The 18562-nt window shown below is 43.3% G+C and overlaps 2 protein-coding genes across 2 annotated transcripts in view; one reads left to right on the plus strand and one right to left on the minus strand.

The window, feature by feature from the left end:
- LOC110504399 (AF4/FMR2 family member 2) overlaps window positions 1-18562 on the plus strand; it is a 296104-nt gene that overhangs the window by 275566 nt on the left and 1976 nt on the right. The window contains exon 21 of the mRNA XM_036970067.2: window positions 13933-14147. Within this exon, the coding sequence (XP_036825962.1) occupies window positions 13933-14147 (215 nt within the window). The remainder of the gene's footprint in view (window positions 1-13932; window positions 14148-18562) is intronic.
- LOC149971562 (uncharacterized) overlaps window positions 17011-18562 on the minus strand; it is a gene marked incomplete at its 5' end in the record, with an annotated part of 1699 nt that continues 147 nt past the window's right edge. Inside the window, 2 exons of the mRNA XM_090221508.1 lie at window positions 17011-17535; window positions 18527-18562. The exon at window positions 18527-18562 is cut by the window's right edge and continues 147 nt beyond it. Coding sequence (XP_090077634.1) covers window positions 17011-17535; window positions 18527-18562 — 561 coding nt within the window. The remainder of the gene's footprint in view (window positions 17536-18526) is intronic.

Raw genomic sequence — 18562 nt, forward strand, 5'->3', positions numbered from 1 at the left:
TGACGGAGAGTGGTTAAGCCTGAAAGATAGTGGTTAAGCCTGACGGACAGTGGTTAAGCCTGACGGACAGTGGTTAAGCCTGACGGACAGTGGTTACGCCTGGCGGAGAATGGTTAAGCCTGACGGAGAGTGGTTAAGCCGGACGGACAGTGGCAAAGTCTGAATGACAGTGGCTAAGCCTGGGGGACAGTGGTTAAGCCTGACGGACTGTGGTTAAGCCTGACGGAGAGTGGTTAAGCCTGACGGACAGTGGTTAAGCCTGACGGACAGTGGCAAAGTCTGAATGACAGTGGCTAAGACTGGGGGACAGTGGTTAAGCCTGACGGACAGTGGTTAAGCCTGAAGGATAGTGGTTAAGCCTGACGGAGAGTGGCAAAGTCTGAATGACAGTGGCTAAGCCTGGGGGACTGTGGTTAAGCCTGACGGACAGTGGTTAAGCCTGACGGAGAGTAGTTAAGCCTGACGGACAGTAGTTAAGCCTGACGGACAGTAGTTAAGCCTGAGGGACAGTGGTTAAACCTGATGGAGATTGGTTAAGCTTGACGGACAGTGGTTAAGCCTGACGAACAGTGGTTAAGCCTGACGGACAGTGGTTAAGCCTGACGGACAGTGGTTCAGCCTGACGGACAGTGGCAAAGTCTGAATGACATTGGCTAAGCCTGGGGGACAGTGGTTAAGCCTGACGGAGAGTGGTTAAGCCTGACGGATACTGGTTAAGCCTGACGGACAGTGGTTAAGCCTGGATAGTGGATAGTGGTTAAGCCTGAATGGCAGTGGTTAAGTCTGAATGGCAGTGGTTAAGCCTGAAGGATAGTGGTTAAGTCTGACAGACAGTGGTTAAGCTTGACGGACAGTGGTTAAGCCTGACAGACAGTGGTTAAGCCTGACGGACTGTGGTTAAGCCTGACGGACAGTGGTTAAGCTTGACGGACAGTGGCAAAGCCTGAATGACAGTGCTTAAGCCTGACGGACTGTGGTTAAGCTTGGCGGACAGTGGTTAAGCCTGACGGACAGTGGTTAAGCCTGACGGACAGTGGTTACGCCTGGCGGAGAATGGTTAAGCCTGACGGAGAGTGGTTAAGCCGGACGGACAGTGGCAAAGTCTGAATGACAGTGGCTAAGCCTGGGGGACAGTGGTTAAGCCTGACGGACTGTGGTTAAGCCTGACGGAGAGTGGTTAAGCCTGACGGACAGTGGTTAAGCCTGACGGACAGTGGCAAAGTCTGAATGACAGTGGCTAAGACTGGGGGACAGTGGTTAAGCCTGACGGACAGTGGTTAAGCCTGAAGGATAGTGGTTAAGCCTGACGGAGAGTGGCAAAGTCTGAATGACAGTGGCTAAGCCTGGGGGACTGTGGTTAAGCCTGACGGACAGTGGTTAAGCCTGACGGAGAGTAGTTAAGCCTGACGGACAGTAGTTAAGCCTGACGGACAGTAGTTAAGCCTGAGGGACAGTGGTTAAACCTGATGGAGATTGGTTAAGCTTGACGGACAGTGGTTAAGCCTGACGAACAGTGGTTAAGCCTGACGGACAGTGGTTAAGCCTGACGGACAGTGGTTCAGCCTGACGGACAGTGGCAAAGTCTGAATGACATTGGCTAAGCCTGGGGGACAGTGGTTAAGCCTGACGGAGAGTGGTTAAGCCTGACGGATACTGGTTAAGCCTGACGGACAGTGGTTAAGCCTGGATAGTGGATAGTGTATAAGCCTGAATGGCAGTGGTTAAGTCTGAATGGCAGTGGTTAAGCCTGAAGGATAGTGGTTAAGTCTGACAGACAGTGGTTAAGCTTGACGGACAGTGGTTAAGCCTGACAGACAGTGGTTAAGCCTGACGGACTGTGGTTAAGCCTGACGGACAGTGGTTAAGCTTGACGGACAGTGGCAAAGCCTGAATGACAGTGCTTAAGCCTGACGGACTGTGGTTAAGCTTGGCGGACAATGGTTAAGCCTGACGGACTGTGGTTAAGCTTGACGGACAGTGGCAAAGCCTGACGGACTGTGGTTAAGCTTGACGGGCAGTGGCAAAGCCTGACGGATTGTGGTTAAGCTTGACGGACAGTGGCAAAGCCTGAATGACAGTGGTTAAGCCTGACGGACTGTGGTTAAGCCTGACGGACTGTGGTTAAGCTTGAGGGACAGTGGCAAAGCCTGAATGACAGTGCTTAAGCCTGACGGACTGTGGTTAAGCTTGGCGGACAATGGTTAAGCCTGACGGACTGTGGTTAAGCTTGACGGACAGTGGCAAAGCCTGACGGACTGTGGTTAAGCTTGACGGACAGTGGCAAAGCCTGACGGATTGTGGTTAAGCTTGACGGACAGTGGCAAAGCCTGAATGACAGTGGTTAAGCCTGACGGACTGTGGTTAAGCCTGACGGACTGTGGTTAAGCTTGAGGGACAGTGGCAAAGCCTGACGGATTGTGGTTAAGCTTGACGGACAGTGGCAACGCCTGAATGACAGTGGTTAAGCCTGACGGAGAGTGGTTAAGCCTGACGGACAGTGGTTAAGCCTGACGGATAGTGGTTAAGCCTGACGGAGAGTGGTTAAGCCTGAAGGATAGTGGTTAAGCCTGACGGACAGTGGCAAAGTCTGAATGACAGTGGCTAAGACTGGGGGACAGTGGTTAAGCCTGACGGAGAGTGGTCAAGCCTGAAGGATAGTGGTTAAGCCTGACGGACAGTGGCAAAGTCTGAATGACAGTGGCTAAGCCTGGGGGACAGTGGTTAAGCCTGACGGACAGTGGTTAAGCCTGACGGAGAGTAGTTAAGCCTGACGGACAGTAGTTAAGCCTGACGGACAGTAGTTAAGCCTGAGGGACAGTGATTAAACCTGATGGAGATTGGTTAAGCTTGACGGACAGTGGTTAAGCCTGACGAACAGTGGTTAAGCCTGACGGGCAGTGGTTAAGCCTGACGGACAGTGGTTCAGCCTGACGGACAGTGGCAAAGTCTGAATGACATTGGCTAAGCCTGGGGGACAGTGGTTAAGCCTGACGGAGAGTGGTTAAGCCTGACGGATAGTGGTTAAGCCTGACGGACAGTGGTTAAGCCTGGATAGTGGATAGTGGTTAAGCCTGAAGGAGAGTGGTTAAGCCTGACGGAGAGTGGTAAAGCCTGAATGATAGTGGTTAAGCCTGAAGGATAGTGGTTAAGTCTGAATGGCAGTGGTTAAGCCTGAAGGATAGTGGTTAAGCCTGACAGACAGTGGTTAAGCTTGACGGACAGTGGTTAAGCCTGACAGACAGTGGTTAAGCCTGACGGACATTGGTTAAGCTTGACGGACAGTTGCAAAGCCTGACGGATTGTGGTTAAGCTTGACGGACAGTGGCAAAGCCTGAATGACAGTGCTTAAGCCTGACGGACTGTGGTTAAGCCTGACGGAGAGTGGTTAAGCCTGACGGATACTGGTTAAGCCTGACGGACAGTGGTTAAGCCTGGATAGTGGATAGTGGTTAAGCCTGAAGGAGAGTGGTTAAGCCTGACGGAGAGTGGTAAAGCCTGAATGATAGTGGTTAAGCCTGAAGGATAGTGGTTAAGTCTGAATGGCAGTGGTTAAGCCTGAAGGATAGTGGTTAAGTCTGACAGACAGTGGTTAAGCTTGACGGACAGTGGTTAAGCCTGACAGACAGTGGTTAAGCCTGACGGACTGTGGTTAAGCCTGACGGACAGTGGTTAAGCTTGACGGACAGTGGCAAAGCCTGAATGACAGTGCTTAAGCCTGACGGACTGTGGTTAAGCTTGGCGGACAATGGTTAAGCCTGACGGACTGTGGTTAAGCTTGACGGACAGTGGCAAAGCCTGACGGACTGTGGTTAAGCTTGACGGGCAGTGGCAAAGCCTGACGGATTGTGGTTAAGCTTGACGGACAGTGGCAAAGCCTGAATGACAGTGGTTAAGCCTGACGGACTGTGGTTAAGCCTGACGGACTGTGGTTAAGCTTGAGGGACAGTGGCAAAGCCTGAATGACAGTGCTTAAGCCTGACGGACTGTGGTTAAGCTTGGCGGACAATGGTTAAGCCTGACGGACTGTGGTTAAGCTTGACGGACAGTGGCAAAGCCTGACGGACTGTGGTTAAGCTTGACGGACAGTGGCAAAGCCTGACGGATTGTGGTTAAGCTTGACGGACAGTGGCAACGCCTGAATGACAGTGGTTAAGCCTGACGGAGAGTGGTTAAGCCTGACGGACAGTGGTTAAGCCTGACGGATAGTGGTTAAGCCTGACGGAGAGTGGTTAAGCCTGAAGGATAGTGGTTAAGCCTGACGGACATTGGCAAAGTCTGAATGACAGTGGCTAAGCCTGGGGGACAGTGGTTAAGCCTGACGGACAGTGGTTAAGCCTGACGGAGAGTAGTTAAGCCTGACGGACAGTAGTTAAGCCTGACGGACAGTAGTTAAGCCTGAGGGACAGTGATTAAACCTGATGGAGATTGGTTAAGCTTGACGGACAGTGGTTAAGCCTGACGAACAGTGGTTAAGCCTGACGGGCAGTGGTTAAGCCTGACGGACAGTGGTTCAGCCTGACGGACAGTGGCAAAGTCTGAATGACATTGGCTAAGCCTGGGGGACAGTGGTTAAGCCTGACGGAGAGTGGTTAAGCCTGACGGATAGTGGTTAAGCCTGACGGACAGTGGTTAAGCCTGGATAGTGGATAGTGGTTAAGCCTGAAGGAGAGTGGTTAAGCCTGACGGAGAGTGGTAAAGCCTGAATGATAGTGGTTAAGCCTGAAGGATAGTGGTTAAGTCTGAATGGCAGTGGTTAAGCCTGAAGGATAGTGGTTAAGCCTGACAGACAGTGGTTAAGCTTGACGGACAGTGGTTAAGCCTGACAGACAGTGGTTAAGCCTGACGGACATTGGTTAAGCTTGACGGACAGTTGCAAAGCCTGACGGATTGTGGTTAAGCTTGACGGACAGTGGCAAAGCCTGAATGACAGTGCTTAAGCCTGACGGACTGTGGTTAAGCTTGACGGACAATGGTTAAGCCTGACGGACTGTGGTTAAGCTTGACGGACAGTTGCAAAGCCTGACGGATTGTGGTTAAGCTTGACGGACAGTGGCAAAGCCTGAATGACAGTTGTTAAGCCTGACGGATTGTGGTTAAGCTTGACGGACAGTGGCAAAGCCTGAATAACAGTTGTTAAGCCTGAAGGATAGTGGTTAAGCCTGACGGACAGTGGTTAAGCCTGACGGACAGTGGTTAAGCCTAACGGAGAGTGGTAAAGGACACCAATACTAAAGGACACCAAAGAACAGTTCTGCTTGGGCAGAGAAACATGAGTAATGGACATTAGACCGTAGGAAATCTGTCCTTTGGTCTGGAGTCCAAATTTGAGATTTTTGGTCCTAACCGCCATGTCTTTGTGAGATGCGGTGTGGGTGAACGGATGATCTCTGCATGTGTATTTCCCACTGAAAAGCATGGAGGAGGAGGTGTGATGTTGTGGGGGTGCTTTGCTGGTGACAGTCTGTGATTTACAGTGCCTTGAGAAAGTATTCGGCCCCCTTGAACTTTGAGACCTTTTGCCACATTTCAGGCTTCAAACATAAAGATATAAAACTGTATTTTTTTGTGAAGAATCAACAACAAGTGGGACACAATCATGAAGTGGAACGACATTTATTGGATATTTCAAACTTTTTTAACAAATTAAAAACTTAAAAATTGGGCGTGCAAAATTATTCAGCCCCTTTACTTTCAGTGCAGCAAACTCTCTCCAGAAGTTCAGTGAGGATCTCTGAATGATCCAATGTTGACCTAAATGACTAATGATGATAAATACAATCCACCTGTGTGTAATCAAGTCTCCGTATAAATGCACCTGCACTGTGATAGTCTCAGAGGTCCGTTAAAAGCGCAGAGAGCATCATGAAGAACAAGGAACACACCAGGCAGGTCCGAGATACTGTTGTGAAGAAGTTTAAAGCCGGATTTGGATACAAAAAGATTTCCCAAGCTTTAAACATCCCAAGGAGCACTGTGCAAGCGATAATATTGAAATGGAAGGAGTATCAGACCACTGCAAATCTACCAAGACCTGGCCGTCCCTCTAAACTTTCAGCTCATACAAGGAGAAGACTGATCAGAGATGCAGCCAAGAGGCCCATGATCACTCTGGATGAACTGCAGAGATCTACAGCTGAGGTGGGAGACTCTGTCCATAGGACAATAATCAGTTGTATATTGCACAAATCTGGCCTTTATGGAAGAGTGGCAAGAAGAAAGCCATTTCTTAAAGAGATCCATAAAAAGTGTTGTTTAAAGTTTGCCACAAGCCACCTGGGAGACACACCAAACATGTGGAAGAAGGTGCTCTGGTCAGATGAAACCAAAATTGAACTTTTTGGCAACAATGCAAAACGTTATGTTTGGCGTAAAAGCAACACAGCTGAACACACCATCTCCACTGTCAAACATGGTGGTGGCAGCATCATGGTTTGGGCCTGCTTTTCTTCAACAGGGACAGGGAAGATGGTTAAAATTGATGGGAAGATGGATGGAGCCAAATACAGGACCATTCTGGAAGAACACCTGATGGAGTCTGCAAAAGACCTGAGACTGGGACGGAGATTTGTCTTCCAACAAGACAATGATCCAAAACATAAAGCAAAATCTACAATGGAATGGTTCAAAAAGAAACATATCCAGGTGTTAGAATGGCCAAGTCAAAGTCCAGACCTGAATCCAATCGAGAATCTGTGGAAAGAACTGAAAACTGCTGTTCACAAATGCTCTCCATCCAACCTCACTGAGCTCGAGCTGTTTTGCAAGGAGGAATGGGAAAAAATGTCAGTCTCTCGATGTGCAAAACTGATAGAGACATACCCCAAGCGACTTACAGCTGTAATCGCAGCAAAAGGTGGCGCTACAAAGTATTAACTTAAGGGGCTGAATAATTTTGCACGCCCAATTTTTCAGTTTTTGATTTGTTAAAAAAGTTAGAAATATCCAATAAATGTCGTTCCACTTCATGATTGTGTCCCACTTGTTGTTGATTCTTCACAAAAAAATACAGTTTTATATCTTTATGTTTGAAGCCTGAAATGTGGCAAAAGGACGCAAAGTTCAAGGGGGCCGAATACTTTCGCAAGGCACTGTATTTAGAATTCAAGGTACACTTAACCAGCATGGCTACCACAGCATTCTGCAGCGATACATCATCCCATCTGGTTTGCACTTAGTGGAACTTTGTTTTTCAAAAGGTCAATGACCCAAAAAACACACCTCCATGCTGTGTGAGGGCAATTTGACCAAGAAGGAGAGTGATGGAGTGCTGCATCAGATGACCTGGTCTCCACAATCACCCGACCTCAACCGAATTGAGATGATTTGGGATGAGTTGGACTGCAGAGTGAAGGAAATGCAGCCAACAAGTGCTCAAAATATGTGGGAACTCCTTCATGACTGTTTGAAAAAGCACCCTCTCATCATCACACCTCCTCCTCCATGCTTCTCTTTACTCCCTGTATATATAATTCACTTAACTCCCTATACAGTTGAAGTCGGAAGTTTACATACACCTTAGCCAAATACATTTAAACTCAGTTTTTTCACTATTCCTGACATTTAATCCAAGTAAAAATTTCCTGTCTTAGGCCAGTTAGGATCATCACTTTATTTTAAGAATGTGAAATGTCAGAATAACAGTAGAGTGAATTATTTATTTCAGTTTTTATTTCTTTCATCACATTACTAGTGGGTCAGAAGTTTACATACACTCAATTAGTATTTGGTAGCATTGCCTTTAAATTGTTTAACTTGGGTCAAACGATTCGAGTAGCCTTCCACAAGCTTTCCACAATAAGTTGTGTGAATTTTGGCCCATTCCTCCTGACAGAGCTGGTGTAACTGAGTCAAGTTTGTAGGCCTCCTTGCTCGCACACGCTTTTTCAGTTCTGCCCACAAATTTTCTATAGGATTGAGGTCAGGGCTTTGTGATGGCCACTCCAATAGCTTGACTTTGTTGTCCTTAAGCCATTTTGACACAACATTGGAAGCATGCTTGGGGTCATTGTCCATTTGGAAGACCCATTTGCGACCAAGCTTTAACTTCCTGACTGATGTCTTGAGATGTGGCTTCAATATTTCCACGTCATTTTCCTCCTCCTCATGCCGTCTATTTTGTGAAGTGCACCAGTCCCTCCTGCAGCAAAGCAGCCCCACAACACGATGCTGCCACCGCCGTGCTTCACGGTTGGGATGGTGTTCTTCGGCTTGCAAGCCTCCCCCTTTTTCCTCCAAACATAACAATGGTCATTATGGCCAAACAGTTCTATTTTTGTTTCATCAGACCAGAGGACATTTCTCCAAAAAGTACAGTCTTGTCCCCATGTGCAGTTGCAAACCGTAGTCTGGCTTTTTTTATGCCGGTTTTGGAGCAGTGGCTTCTTCCTTGCCGAGCGGGCTTTCAGGTTCTGTCGATATAGGACTCGTTTTACTGTGGATATAGTCACTTTTGTACTTGTTTCCTCCAGCATCTTCATAATGTTCTTTGCTGTTGTTCTGGGATTGATTTGCACTTTTCGCACCAAAGTACGTTCATCTCTAGGAGACAGAACGCATCTCCTTCCTGAGCGGTTGGACGGCTGTGTGGTCCCATGGTGTTTATACTTGCGTACTATTGTTTGTACAGATGAACGTGGTACCTTCAGGCGTTTGGAAATTGCTCCCAAGGATGAACCAGACTTCTGGAGGTCTACAATTTTTTTCTGAGGTCTTGGCTGATTTCTTTTGATTTTCCCATGATGTCAAGCAAAGAGGCACTGGGTTTGAAGGTAGGCCTTGAAATACATCCACAGGTACCCTTCCAATTGACTCAAATCTTGTCAATTAGCCTATCAGATGCTTCTAAAGCCATGACATAATATTCTGTAATTTTCCTAGCTGTTTTAAGGAACAGTCACCTTAGTGTATGTAGACTTCTGACCCAATGGAATTGTGATACAGTGAATTATAAGTGTAATATTCCGTCTGTAAACAATTGTAGGAAAAATTACTTGTTTCATGCGCAAAGTCTATGTCCTAACCGACTTACCAAAACTATAGTTTGTGAACAAGAAATTTGTAGAGTGATTGAAAAACCAGTTTTAATGACTCCAACCTAAGTGTATGTAAACTTCCGACTTCAACTGTATATATAATTAACTTTACTCCATGTATATATAATTCACTTTACTCCCTGTATCTGTATATATAATTCACTTTACTCCCTGTATATATAATTCACTTTACTACCTGTATATATAATTCACTTTACTCTCTGTATATATAATTAACTTTACTCCATGTATATATAATTCACTTTACTCCCTGTATCTGTATATATAATTCACTTTACTCCCTGTATATATAATTCACTTTACTCCCTGTATCTGTATATATAATTCACTTTACTCCATGTATATATAATTCACTTTACTCCCTGTATCTGTATATATAATTCACTTTACTCCCTGTATATATAATTCACTTTATTCCCTGTATATATCATTCACTTTACTCCCTGTATATATAATTCACTTTACTCTCTGTATATATAATTCACTTTACTCTCTGTATATATAATTCACTTTACTCTCTGTATCTGTATATATAATTCACTTTACTCCCTGTATATATAATTCACTTTACTCTCTGTATCTGTATATATAATTCACTTTACTCCCTGTATATATAATTCACTTTATTCCCTGTATATATAATTCACTTTACTCCCTGTATATATAATTCACTTTACTCTCTGTATATATAATTCACTTTACTCTCTGTATCTGTATATATAATTCACTTTACTCCCTGTATATATAATTTACTTTACTCTCTGTATCTGTATATATAATTCACTTTACTCCCTGTATATATAATTCACTTTATTCCCTGTATATATAATTCACTTTATTCCCTGTATATATAATTCACTTTACTCCCTGTATATATAATTTACTTTACTCTCTGTATCTGTATATATCATTCACTTTATTCCCTGTATATATAATTCACTTTACTACCTGTATATATAATTCACTTTACTCTCTGTATATATAATTCACTTTACTCCATGTATATATAATTCACTTTACTCCATGTATATATAATTCACTTTACTCCATGTATATATAATTCACTTTACTCCATGTATATATAATTCACTTTACTCCATGTATATATAATTCACTTTACTCCCTGTATATATAATTCACTTTACTCTCTGTATCTGTATATATAATTCACTTTACTCTCTGTATCTGTATATATAATTCACTTTACTCCCTGTATCTGTATATATAATTCACTTAACTCTCTGTATATATAATTCACTTTACTCTCTGTATATATAATTCACTTTATTCCCTGTATATATAATTCACTTTACTCCATGTATATATAATTCACTTTACTCCCTGTATATATAATTCACTTTACTCCCTGTATCTGTATATATAATTCACTTTACTCTCTGTATATATAATTCACTTTATTCCCTGTATATATAATTCACTTTACTCTCTGTATCTGTATATATAATTTACTTTACTCCCTGTATATATAATTCACTTTACTCCCTGTATCTGTATATATAATTCACTTTACTCTCTGTATATATAATTCACTTTATTCCCTGTATATATAATTCACTTTACTCCATGTATATATAATTCACTTTACTCCCTGTATATATAATTCACTTTACTCCCTGTATCTGTATATATAATTCACTTTACTCTCTGTATATATAATTCACTTTATTCCCTGTATATATAATTCACTTTACTCCCTGTATATATAATTCACTTTACTCCATGTATATATAATTCACTTTACTCCCTGTATCTGTATATATAATTCACTTTACTCCCTGTATATATAATTCACTTTACTCCCTGTATCTGTATATATAATTCACTTTACTCTCTGTATCTGTATATATAATTCACTTTACTCCCTGTATATATAATTCACTTTATTCCCTGTATATATAATTCACTTTACTCCCTGTATATATAATTCACTTTACTCCCTGTATATATAATTCACTTTACTCCCTGTATATATAATTCACTTTACTCCCTGTATATATAATTCACTTTACTCTCTGTATATATAATTCACTTTATTCCCTGTATATATAATTCACTTTACTCCCTGTATATATAATTCACTTTACTCCCTGTATCTGTATATATAATTCACTTTACTCTCTGTATCTGTATATATAATTCACTTTACTCCCTGTATATATAATTCACTTTATTCCCTGTATATATAATTCACTTTACTCCCTGTATATATAATTCACTTTACTCCCTGTATCTGTATATATAATTCACTTTACTCTCTGTATCTGTATATATAATTCATTTTACTCCCTGTATATATAATTCACTTTATTCCCTGTATATATAATTCACTTTACTCTCTGTATATATAATTCACTTTACTCCCTGTATATATAATTCACTTTACTCTCTGTATCTATCATTCACTTTACTCTCTGTATCTGTATATATAATTCACTTTACTCTCTGTATCTGTATATATAATTCACTTTACTCCCTGTATCTGTATATATAATTAACTTTACTCCCTGTATATATAATTCATTTTACTCTCTGTATCTGTATATATAATTCACTTTACTCCCTGTATATATAATTCACTTTATTCCCTGTATATATAATTCACTTTACTCCCTGTATATATAATTCACTTTACTCCCTGTATCTGTATATATAATTCACTTTACTCTCTGTATCTGTATATATAATTCACTTTACTCCCTGTATATATAATTCACTTTATTCCCTGTATATATAATTCACTTTACTCCCTGTATATATAATTCACTTCACTCTCTGTATCTGTATATATAATTCACTTTACTCCCTGTATATATAATTCAATTTACTCTCTGTATCTGTATATATAATTCACTTTACTCTCTGTATCTGTATATATAATTCACTTTACTCTCTGTATCTGTATATATAATTCACTTTACTCTCTGTATCTGTATATATAATTCACTTTACTCCCTGTATATATAATTCACTTTATTCCCTGTATATATAATTCACTTTACTCCCTGTATATATAATTCACTTTACTCTCTGTATCTGTATATATAGTTCACTTTACTCTCTGTATCTGTATATATAATTCACTTTACTCTCTGTATCTGTATATATAATTCACTTTACTCTCTGTATCTGTATATATAATTCACTTTACTCCCTGTATATAAAATTCACTTTATTCCCTGTATATATAATTCACTTTACTCCCTGTATATATAATTCACTTTACTCTCTGTATCTGTATATATAATTCACTTTACTCCCTGTATCTGTATATATAATTCACTTTACTCTCTCTATCTGTATATATAATTCACTTTACTCTCTGTATCTGTATATATAATTCACTTTACTCCCTGTATCTGTATATATAATTAACTTTACTCTCTGTATCTGTATATATAATTCACTTTACTCTCTGTATCTGTATATATAATTAACTTTACTCTCTGTATCTGTATATATAATTCACTTTACTCTCTGTATCTGTATATATAATTAACTTTACTCCCTGTATATATAATTCACTTTATTCCCTGTATATATAATTCACTTTATTCCCTGTATATATAATTCACTTTACTCCCTGTATATATTATTCACTTTACTCTCTGTATCTGTATATATAATTCACTTTACTCCCTGTATATATAATTCACTTTATTCCCTGTATATATAATTCACTTTACTCTCTGTATCTGTATATATAATTCACTTTACTCTCTGTATCTGTATATATAATTCACTTTACTCCCTGTATCTGTATATATAATTCACTTTATTCCCTGTATATATAATTCACTTTACTCCCTGTATATATAATTCACTTTACTCCCTGTATATATAATTCACTTTACTCCCTGTATATATAATTCACTTTACTCTCTGTATCTGTATATATAATTCACTTTACTCTCTGTATATATAATTCACTTCATTCCCTGTATATATAATTCACTTTACTCCCTGTATCTGTATATATAATTCACTTTACTCCCTGTATCTGTATATATAATTCACTTTACTCCCTGTATATATAATTCACTTTACTCCCTGTATCTGTATATATAATTCACTTTACTCTCTGTATCTGTATATATAATTCACTTTACTCCCTGTATATATAATTCACTTTATTCCCTGTATATATAATTCACTTTACTCCCTGTATCTGTATATATAATTCACTTTACTCTCTGTATCTGTATATATAATTCACTTTACTCCCTGTATCTGTATATATAATTCACTTTACTCTCTGTATCTGTATATATAATTCACTTTACTCTCTGTATCTGTATATATAATTCACTTTACTCCCTGTATATATAATTCACTTTATTCCCTGTATATATAATTCACTTTATTCCCTGTATATATAATTCACTTTACTCCCTGTATATATAATTCACTTTACTCTCTGTATCTGTATATATAATTACCTTTACTCCCTGTATATATAATTCACTTCATTCCCTGTATATATAATTCACTTTACTCTCTGTGTCTGTATATATAATTCACTTTACTCTCTGTATCTGTATATATAATTCACTTTACTCCCTGTATCTGTATATATAATTCACTTTACTCTCTGTATCTGTATATATAATTCACTTTACTCCCTGTATATATAATTCACTTTACTCCCTGTATATATAATTCACTTTACTCCCTGTATATATAATTCACTTTACTCCCGGTATATATAATTCACTTTACTCCCTGTATGTTTTGCCCAGGATACCAAAATCCATGGTGTCCAGTGGTTATACAGTACACTATCATCTCTGTGGTGGTGCCCTGACCTTTTCACTTCCAACCTCTAACCCCTGACCCCTGTATTGTGTCTCTGTCTTCCCAGGAACACAGGCACCCCATCGCCCCTGTCTCTGAGTCTCTCCCCAGTCAGTTGGGGCAGCAGCAGTATGGGCACTGCGGGCTCCGGGGCCTCCGGCAACGTGGCCATCCCCCAGCGCATTCACCAGATGGCCGCCAGCCACGTCAACATTACCAACAACATTCTCCGGAGCTACGAGCACTGGGACACAGCAGAAAAGTTGGCCACAGAGAGCCAAGGTACTGGAGACTGGAGACTGGACACAGTCTCTCTGTTTTACAACAGGATGTTTGTATAGGAGATGGCAGAAATGGCAGATTTTGTACATTAGTAGAATAAATTGTGCTGTAGATACCAGGTAGGGTGGTAACTGCAGCTGATGTAGCAGTAATAGCTACATACAACGTCCATTATTCTTTTGTTATCGTATCATATATTTGTGTTAATACATGTATTCCCATTCATCTACCTTGCATTCAGTAATTACAGTATATATGACTAATTATTCATATTGGTTAGGAACCAAGGCCAGCCAGATCCTTTCATCACCCTCAGGATGGCCTAATATGGACTGATGTGTTCTGTATTCTTTCGTGGCGATATGGAGAATAAAGGAGCCCTAAGCCTTGACCCATTTACTGTCATTAGTGAGTGAATGTACAGACTAGAGAGAGACCAGCAGAGATATATGGAGGACACCCCTCTTGACTGTGAATGGAGGATTTGATGTGTCGTGTCTCTGTCATTTCCTGAGCCTAGCTGATTAAAGGGGCAGGTTATGTGGTTGTGTTAGGCAAGAACTCACTCTCAGAGCCTCAGAAGTATCCATTAGAAGTTGATCCTCCCTACACCTCTCCTACTCTCTGTCGACACTCATAATGAGCTCAATTAGAGCCTGTTGGATGGTGTCTTCGGTGGAAATGAGACAGGAATCACCCAGTTATGACACCATAAGGCCTAGGTGGGCCTTTCAACACATACTGATCACCAGAGCTGTTACTTTTAGGATTGAGCCTTTCCAGCACTCAATCACCCACTGTTTATTAGGAAGAGAGGGAGGAGAGGTTAAGAGGGAAGAAAGAGAGGTTAGGAGGGAGGAAAGAGAGGGAAGGAGAGAGGAAAAGAGCTTAAGAGGGAGGGAAGACAGGTTAGGAGGGAGGCAAGAGAGGTTTGGAGGGAGGTAAGAGAGGTTAGGAGGGAGGGAAGAGAGGTTAGGAGGGAGGAAGAGAGGGAAGAGAGGTTAGGAGGGAGGAAAGAGAAGTTAGGAGGGAGGCAAGATAGGTTTGGAGGGAGGGAAGAGAGGTTAGGAAGGAGGGAAGTGAGGTTAGAAGAGATGGAAGCGAGGTCAGGAGGGAAGGAAGAGAGGTTAGGAGGGAAGGAAGAGAGGTTAGGAGGGAACAAAGAGAGGTTAGGAGGGACGGAAGAAAGGCTAGGAGGAAGGGAAGAGAGGGAAGTGAGGTTAGAAGGGAGGGAGGAGAGGTTAGTTGGGAGGGAAAATAAGTTAGGAGGGAGTCGAGAGGTTTGGAGATGAAGAGAGGTCAGGAGGGAGGAAAGAGAGGTTAGTAGGTAGGGAAGAGAGGTTAGGGGAGGGAAGAGAGGGAAGTGGGGTTAGGAGGGAGGGAAGAGAAGTTAGGAGGGAGTCAAGAGAGTTTTGGAGATGAGGAAGAGAGGTCAGGAGGGAGGAAAGCGAGATTAGTAGGTAGGGAAGAGAGGTTAGGGGGAGGGAAGAGAGGGAAGTGGGGTTAGGAGGGAGGGAAGAGAGGGACGGGATGGAAGAGAGGTTAGGAGGGAGGGAAGAGAGGTTAGGAGGGAGGGAAGAGGGGAAGTGAGGTTAGAAAGGATGGAAGAGAGGTTAGGAGGGTGGGAAGAGAGGTAAGTTAAGTTAGAAGGGATGAACGAGAGGTTAGGGGGGAGGGAAGAGAGTTAGGAGGGAGGGAAGAGAGGTTAGGAGAGAGGGAAGAGAGGTTAGGAGGGAGGGAATAGAGGTTAGGAGGGAGGGAAGACAGGTTAGGATAGTGAAAAGAGAGGTTAGGAGGGAGGGAAGAGATGTTAGGAAGGTGGGAAGAGGGGTTAGGAGGGAGGGACAGGAGGGAAGAGAGGTTAGGAGAGAGGGAAGAGAGGTTAGGAGGGAGGGAAGAGGTTAGGAGAGAGAAAAGAGAGGTAAGGAGAGAGGGAAGAGGTTAGGAGGGAGAGAAGAAAGGTTAGGAGGGAGGGAAGAGAGGTTAGGAGGGAGGTCAGGAGAGAGGGAAGAGAGGTTAGGAGGGCGGGAAGAGAGGTTAGGAGAGAGAAAAGAGAGGTTAGGAGAGAGGGACAAGGTTAAGAGGGAGGGAAGAAAGGCTAGGCGGGAAGAAAGGTTTGGAGGGAGGCAAGAGAGGTTAGGAGAGAGGGAAGAGAGGTTAGGAGGGGGGGAAAGAGGTTAGGAAGGAGAGAAGAGAGGTTAGGAGGGAAGAAAGAGAGGTTAGGAGGGAGGGAAGAGAGGTTAGAAGGGAGGGAGGAGAGGTTCGGAGGTTGGGAAGAGAGGGAAGTGAGGTTAGAAGGGAGGGAAGAGAGGATAGGGGGAGGGAAGAGAGGTTAGGAAGAAGGAAAGAGAAGTTAGGAGGGAGGCAAGAGAGGTTTGGAGGTAAGGAAGAGAGGTCAGGAGGGAGGAAAGAGAGGTTAGGAGGTAGGGAAGAGAGATTAGGGGGGAGGGAAGAGAGCGAAGTGAGGTTAGGAGGCAGGGAAGAGAGGTTAGGAGGGAGGCAAGAGAGGTTTGGAGGGAGGGAAGATGGGTTAGGAGGAAGGGATGAGAGGGAAGGGAGGGAAGAGAGATTAGGAGGGAGGGAAGGAAGAGAGGTTAGGGGGGAGGGAAGAGAGGGAAGTGAGGTTAGAAGGGATGGAAGAGAGGTCATGAGTGAGGGAAGAGAGGTTATGAGGGAAGGAAGAGAGGCTAGGAGGGAGGGAAGAGAGGGAAGTGAGGTTAGAAGGGAGGGAGGAGAGATTAGGGGGAGGGAGGAGTGGTTAGGAAGGAGGAAAGAGAAGTTAGGAGGGTGTCAAGAGAGGTTTGGAGGTAAGGAAGAGAGGTCAGGAGGGAGGAAAGAGAGGTTAGGAGGTAGGGAAGAGAGGTTAGGGGGAGGGAAGAGAGGGAAGTGACGTTAGGAGGGAGGCAAGAGAGGTTTGGAGGGAGGGAAGAGGGGTTAGGAGGAAGGGACGAGAGGGAAGGGAGGGAAGAGAGATTAGGATGGAGGTAAGAGAGGTTAGGATGGAGGTAAGAGAGGTTAGGGGGAGGGAAGAGAGGTAATGGGGGAGGGAAGAGAGGTTTGGAGGGAGGGAAGAGGGGTTAGGAGGGAGGGAAGAGAGGTTAGGAGGGAGGGAAGAGAGGTTAGGATGGAGGGAAGAGAGGGAGGGAAGAGAGGTTAGGAGGGAGGGAAGGAAGAGAGGTAAGTGAGTTAGAAGGGATGGACGAGAGGTCAGGAGGGAGGGAAGAGAGGTTAGAAGGGAGGGAGGAGACGTTCGGAGGTTGGGAAGTGAGGGAAGTGAGGTTAGAAGGGAGGGAAGAGAGGATATGGGGAGGGCAGAGATGGAAGAAATGTTAGGAGGGATGGAAGATATGTTTGGAGGGAAGTAAGCGAGGTTTGGCGGGAGGGAAGAGAGGTTAGGAGTGAGGAATGAGAGGTTAGGAGGGAAGGGAAGAGAGGTAGTAGGGAGGGAAGAGAGTGTAGGAGGGAGGGTGGTGAGGTTTGGAGGGATGGAAGAGATAGAGGAGAGGTTAGAAGGGGGGAAGAGAGTGTAGGAGGGAGGCAAGAGTGGTTCGGAGAGGGGAAGAGAGGTTAGTAGGGGGGAAGAGATGTTAGGAGGGAGGGAAGAGAGGTTAGAAGGGAGGAAATAGTTGTTTGGAGGGAGGAAAGAGAGATTAGGAGGGAGGGAAGAGGGGTTAGGAGGAAGGGACGAGAGGGAAGGGAGGGAAGAGAGATTAGGAGGAAGGGAAGAGAGGGAAGTGAGGTTAGAAGGGATGGAAGAGAGGTCAGGAGGGAGGGAAGAGAGGTTATGAGGAAAGGAAGAGAGGCTAGGAGGGAGGGAAGTGAGGTTAGAATGGAGGGAGGAGAGATTAGGGGGAGGGAAGAGCGGTTAGGAAGGAGGGAAGAGAGGGAAGGGAGGGAAGAGAGATTAGGAGGGAGGGAAGAGAGGTTAGGAGGGAGGGAAGAGAGATTAGGGGGGAGGGAAGAGAGGTTAGGAGGGAGGGAAGAGAGGGAAGGGAGGGAAGAGAGGTTAGGAGGGAGGGAAGAGAGGTTAGGAGGGGGGAGGAGAGGTTCGGAGGTTGGGAAGAGAGGGAAGTGAGGTTAGAAGGGAGGGAAGAGAGGATAGGAAGAAGGAAAGAGAAGTTAGGAGGGAGGCAAGAGAGGTTTGGAGGGAGGGAAGAGATGGAAGAAATGTTAGGAGGGATGGAAGATATGTTTGGAGTTAAGTAAGCAAGGTTTGGAGGGAGGGAAGAGAGGTTAGGAGGGAGGAATGAGAGGTTAGGAGGGAGGGGAGAGAGGTAGTAGGGAGGGAAAAGAGTGTAGGAGGGAGGGTGGTGAGGTTTGGAGGGATGGAATGGATAGAGGAGAGGTTAGGAGGAGGGGAAGAGAGTTTAGGAGGGAGCAAGAGTGGTTTGGAGAGGGGAAGAGAGGTTAGAAGG

This window comes from Oncorhynchus mykiss, chromosome 25 (genome assembly GCF_057628025.1).
Source record: "Oncorhynchus mykiss isolate SJ-2025 chromosome 25, ASM5762802v1, whole genome shotgun sequence".
Lineage (NCBI taxonomy): Eukaryota > Metazoa > Chordata > Actinopteri > Salmoniformes > Salmonidae > Oncorhynchus > Oncorhynchus mykiss.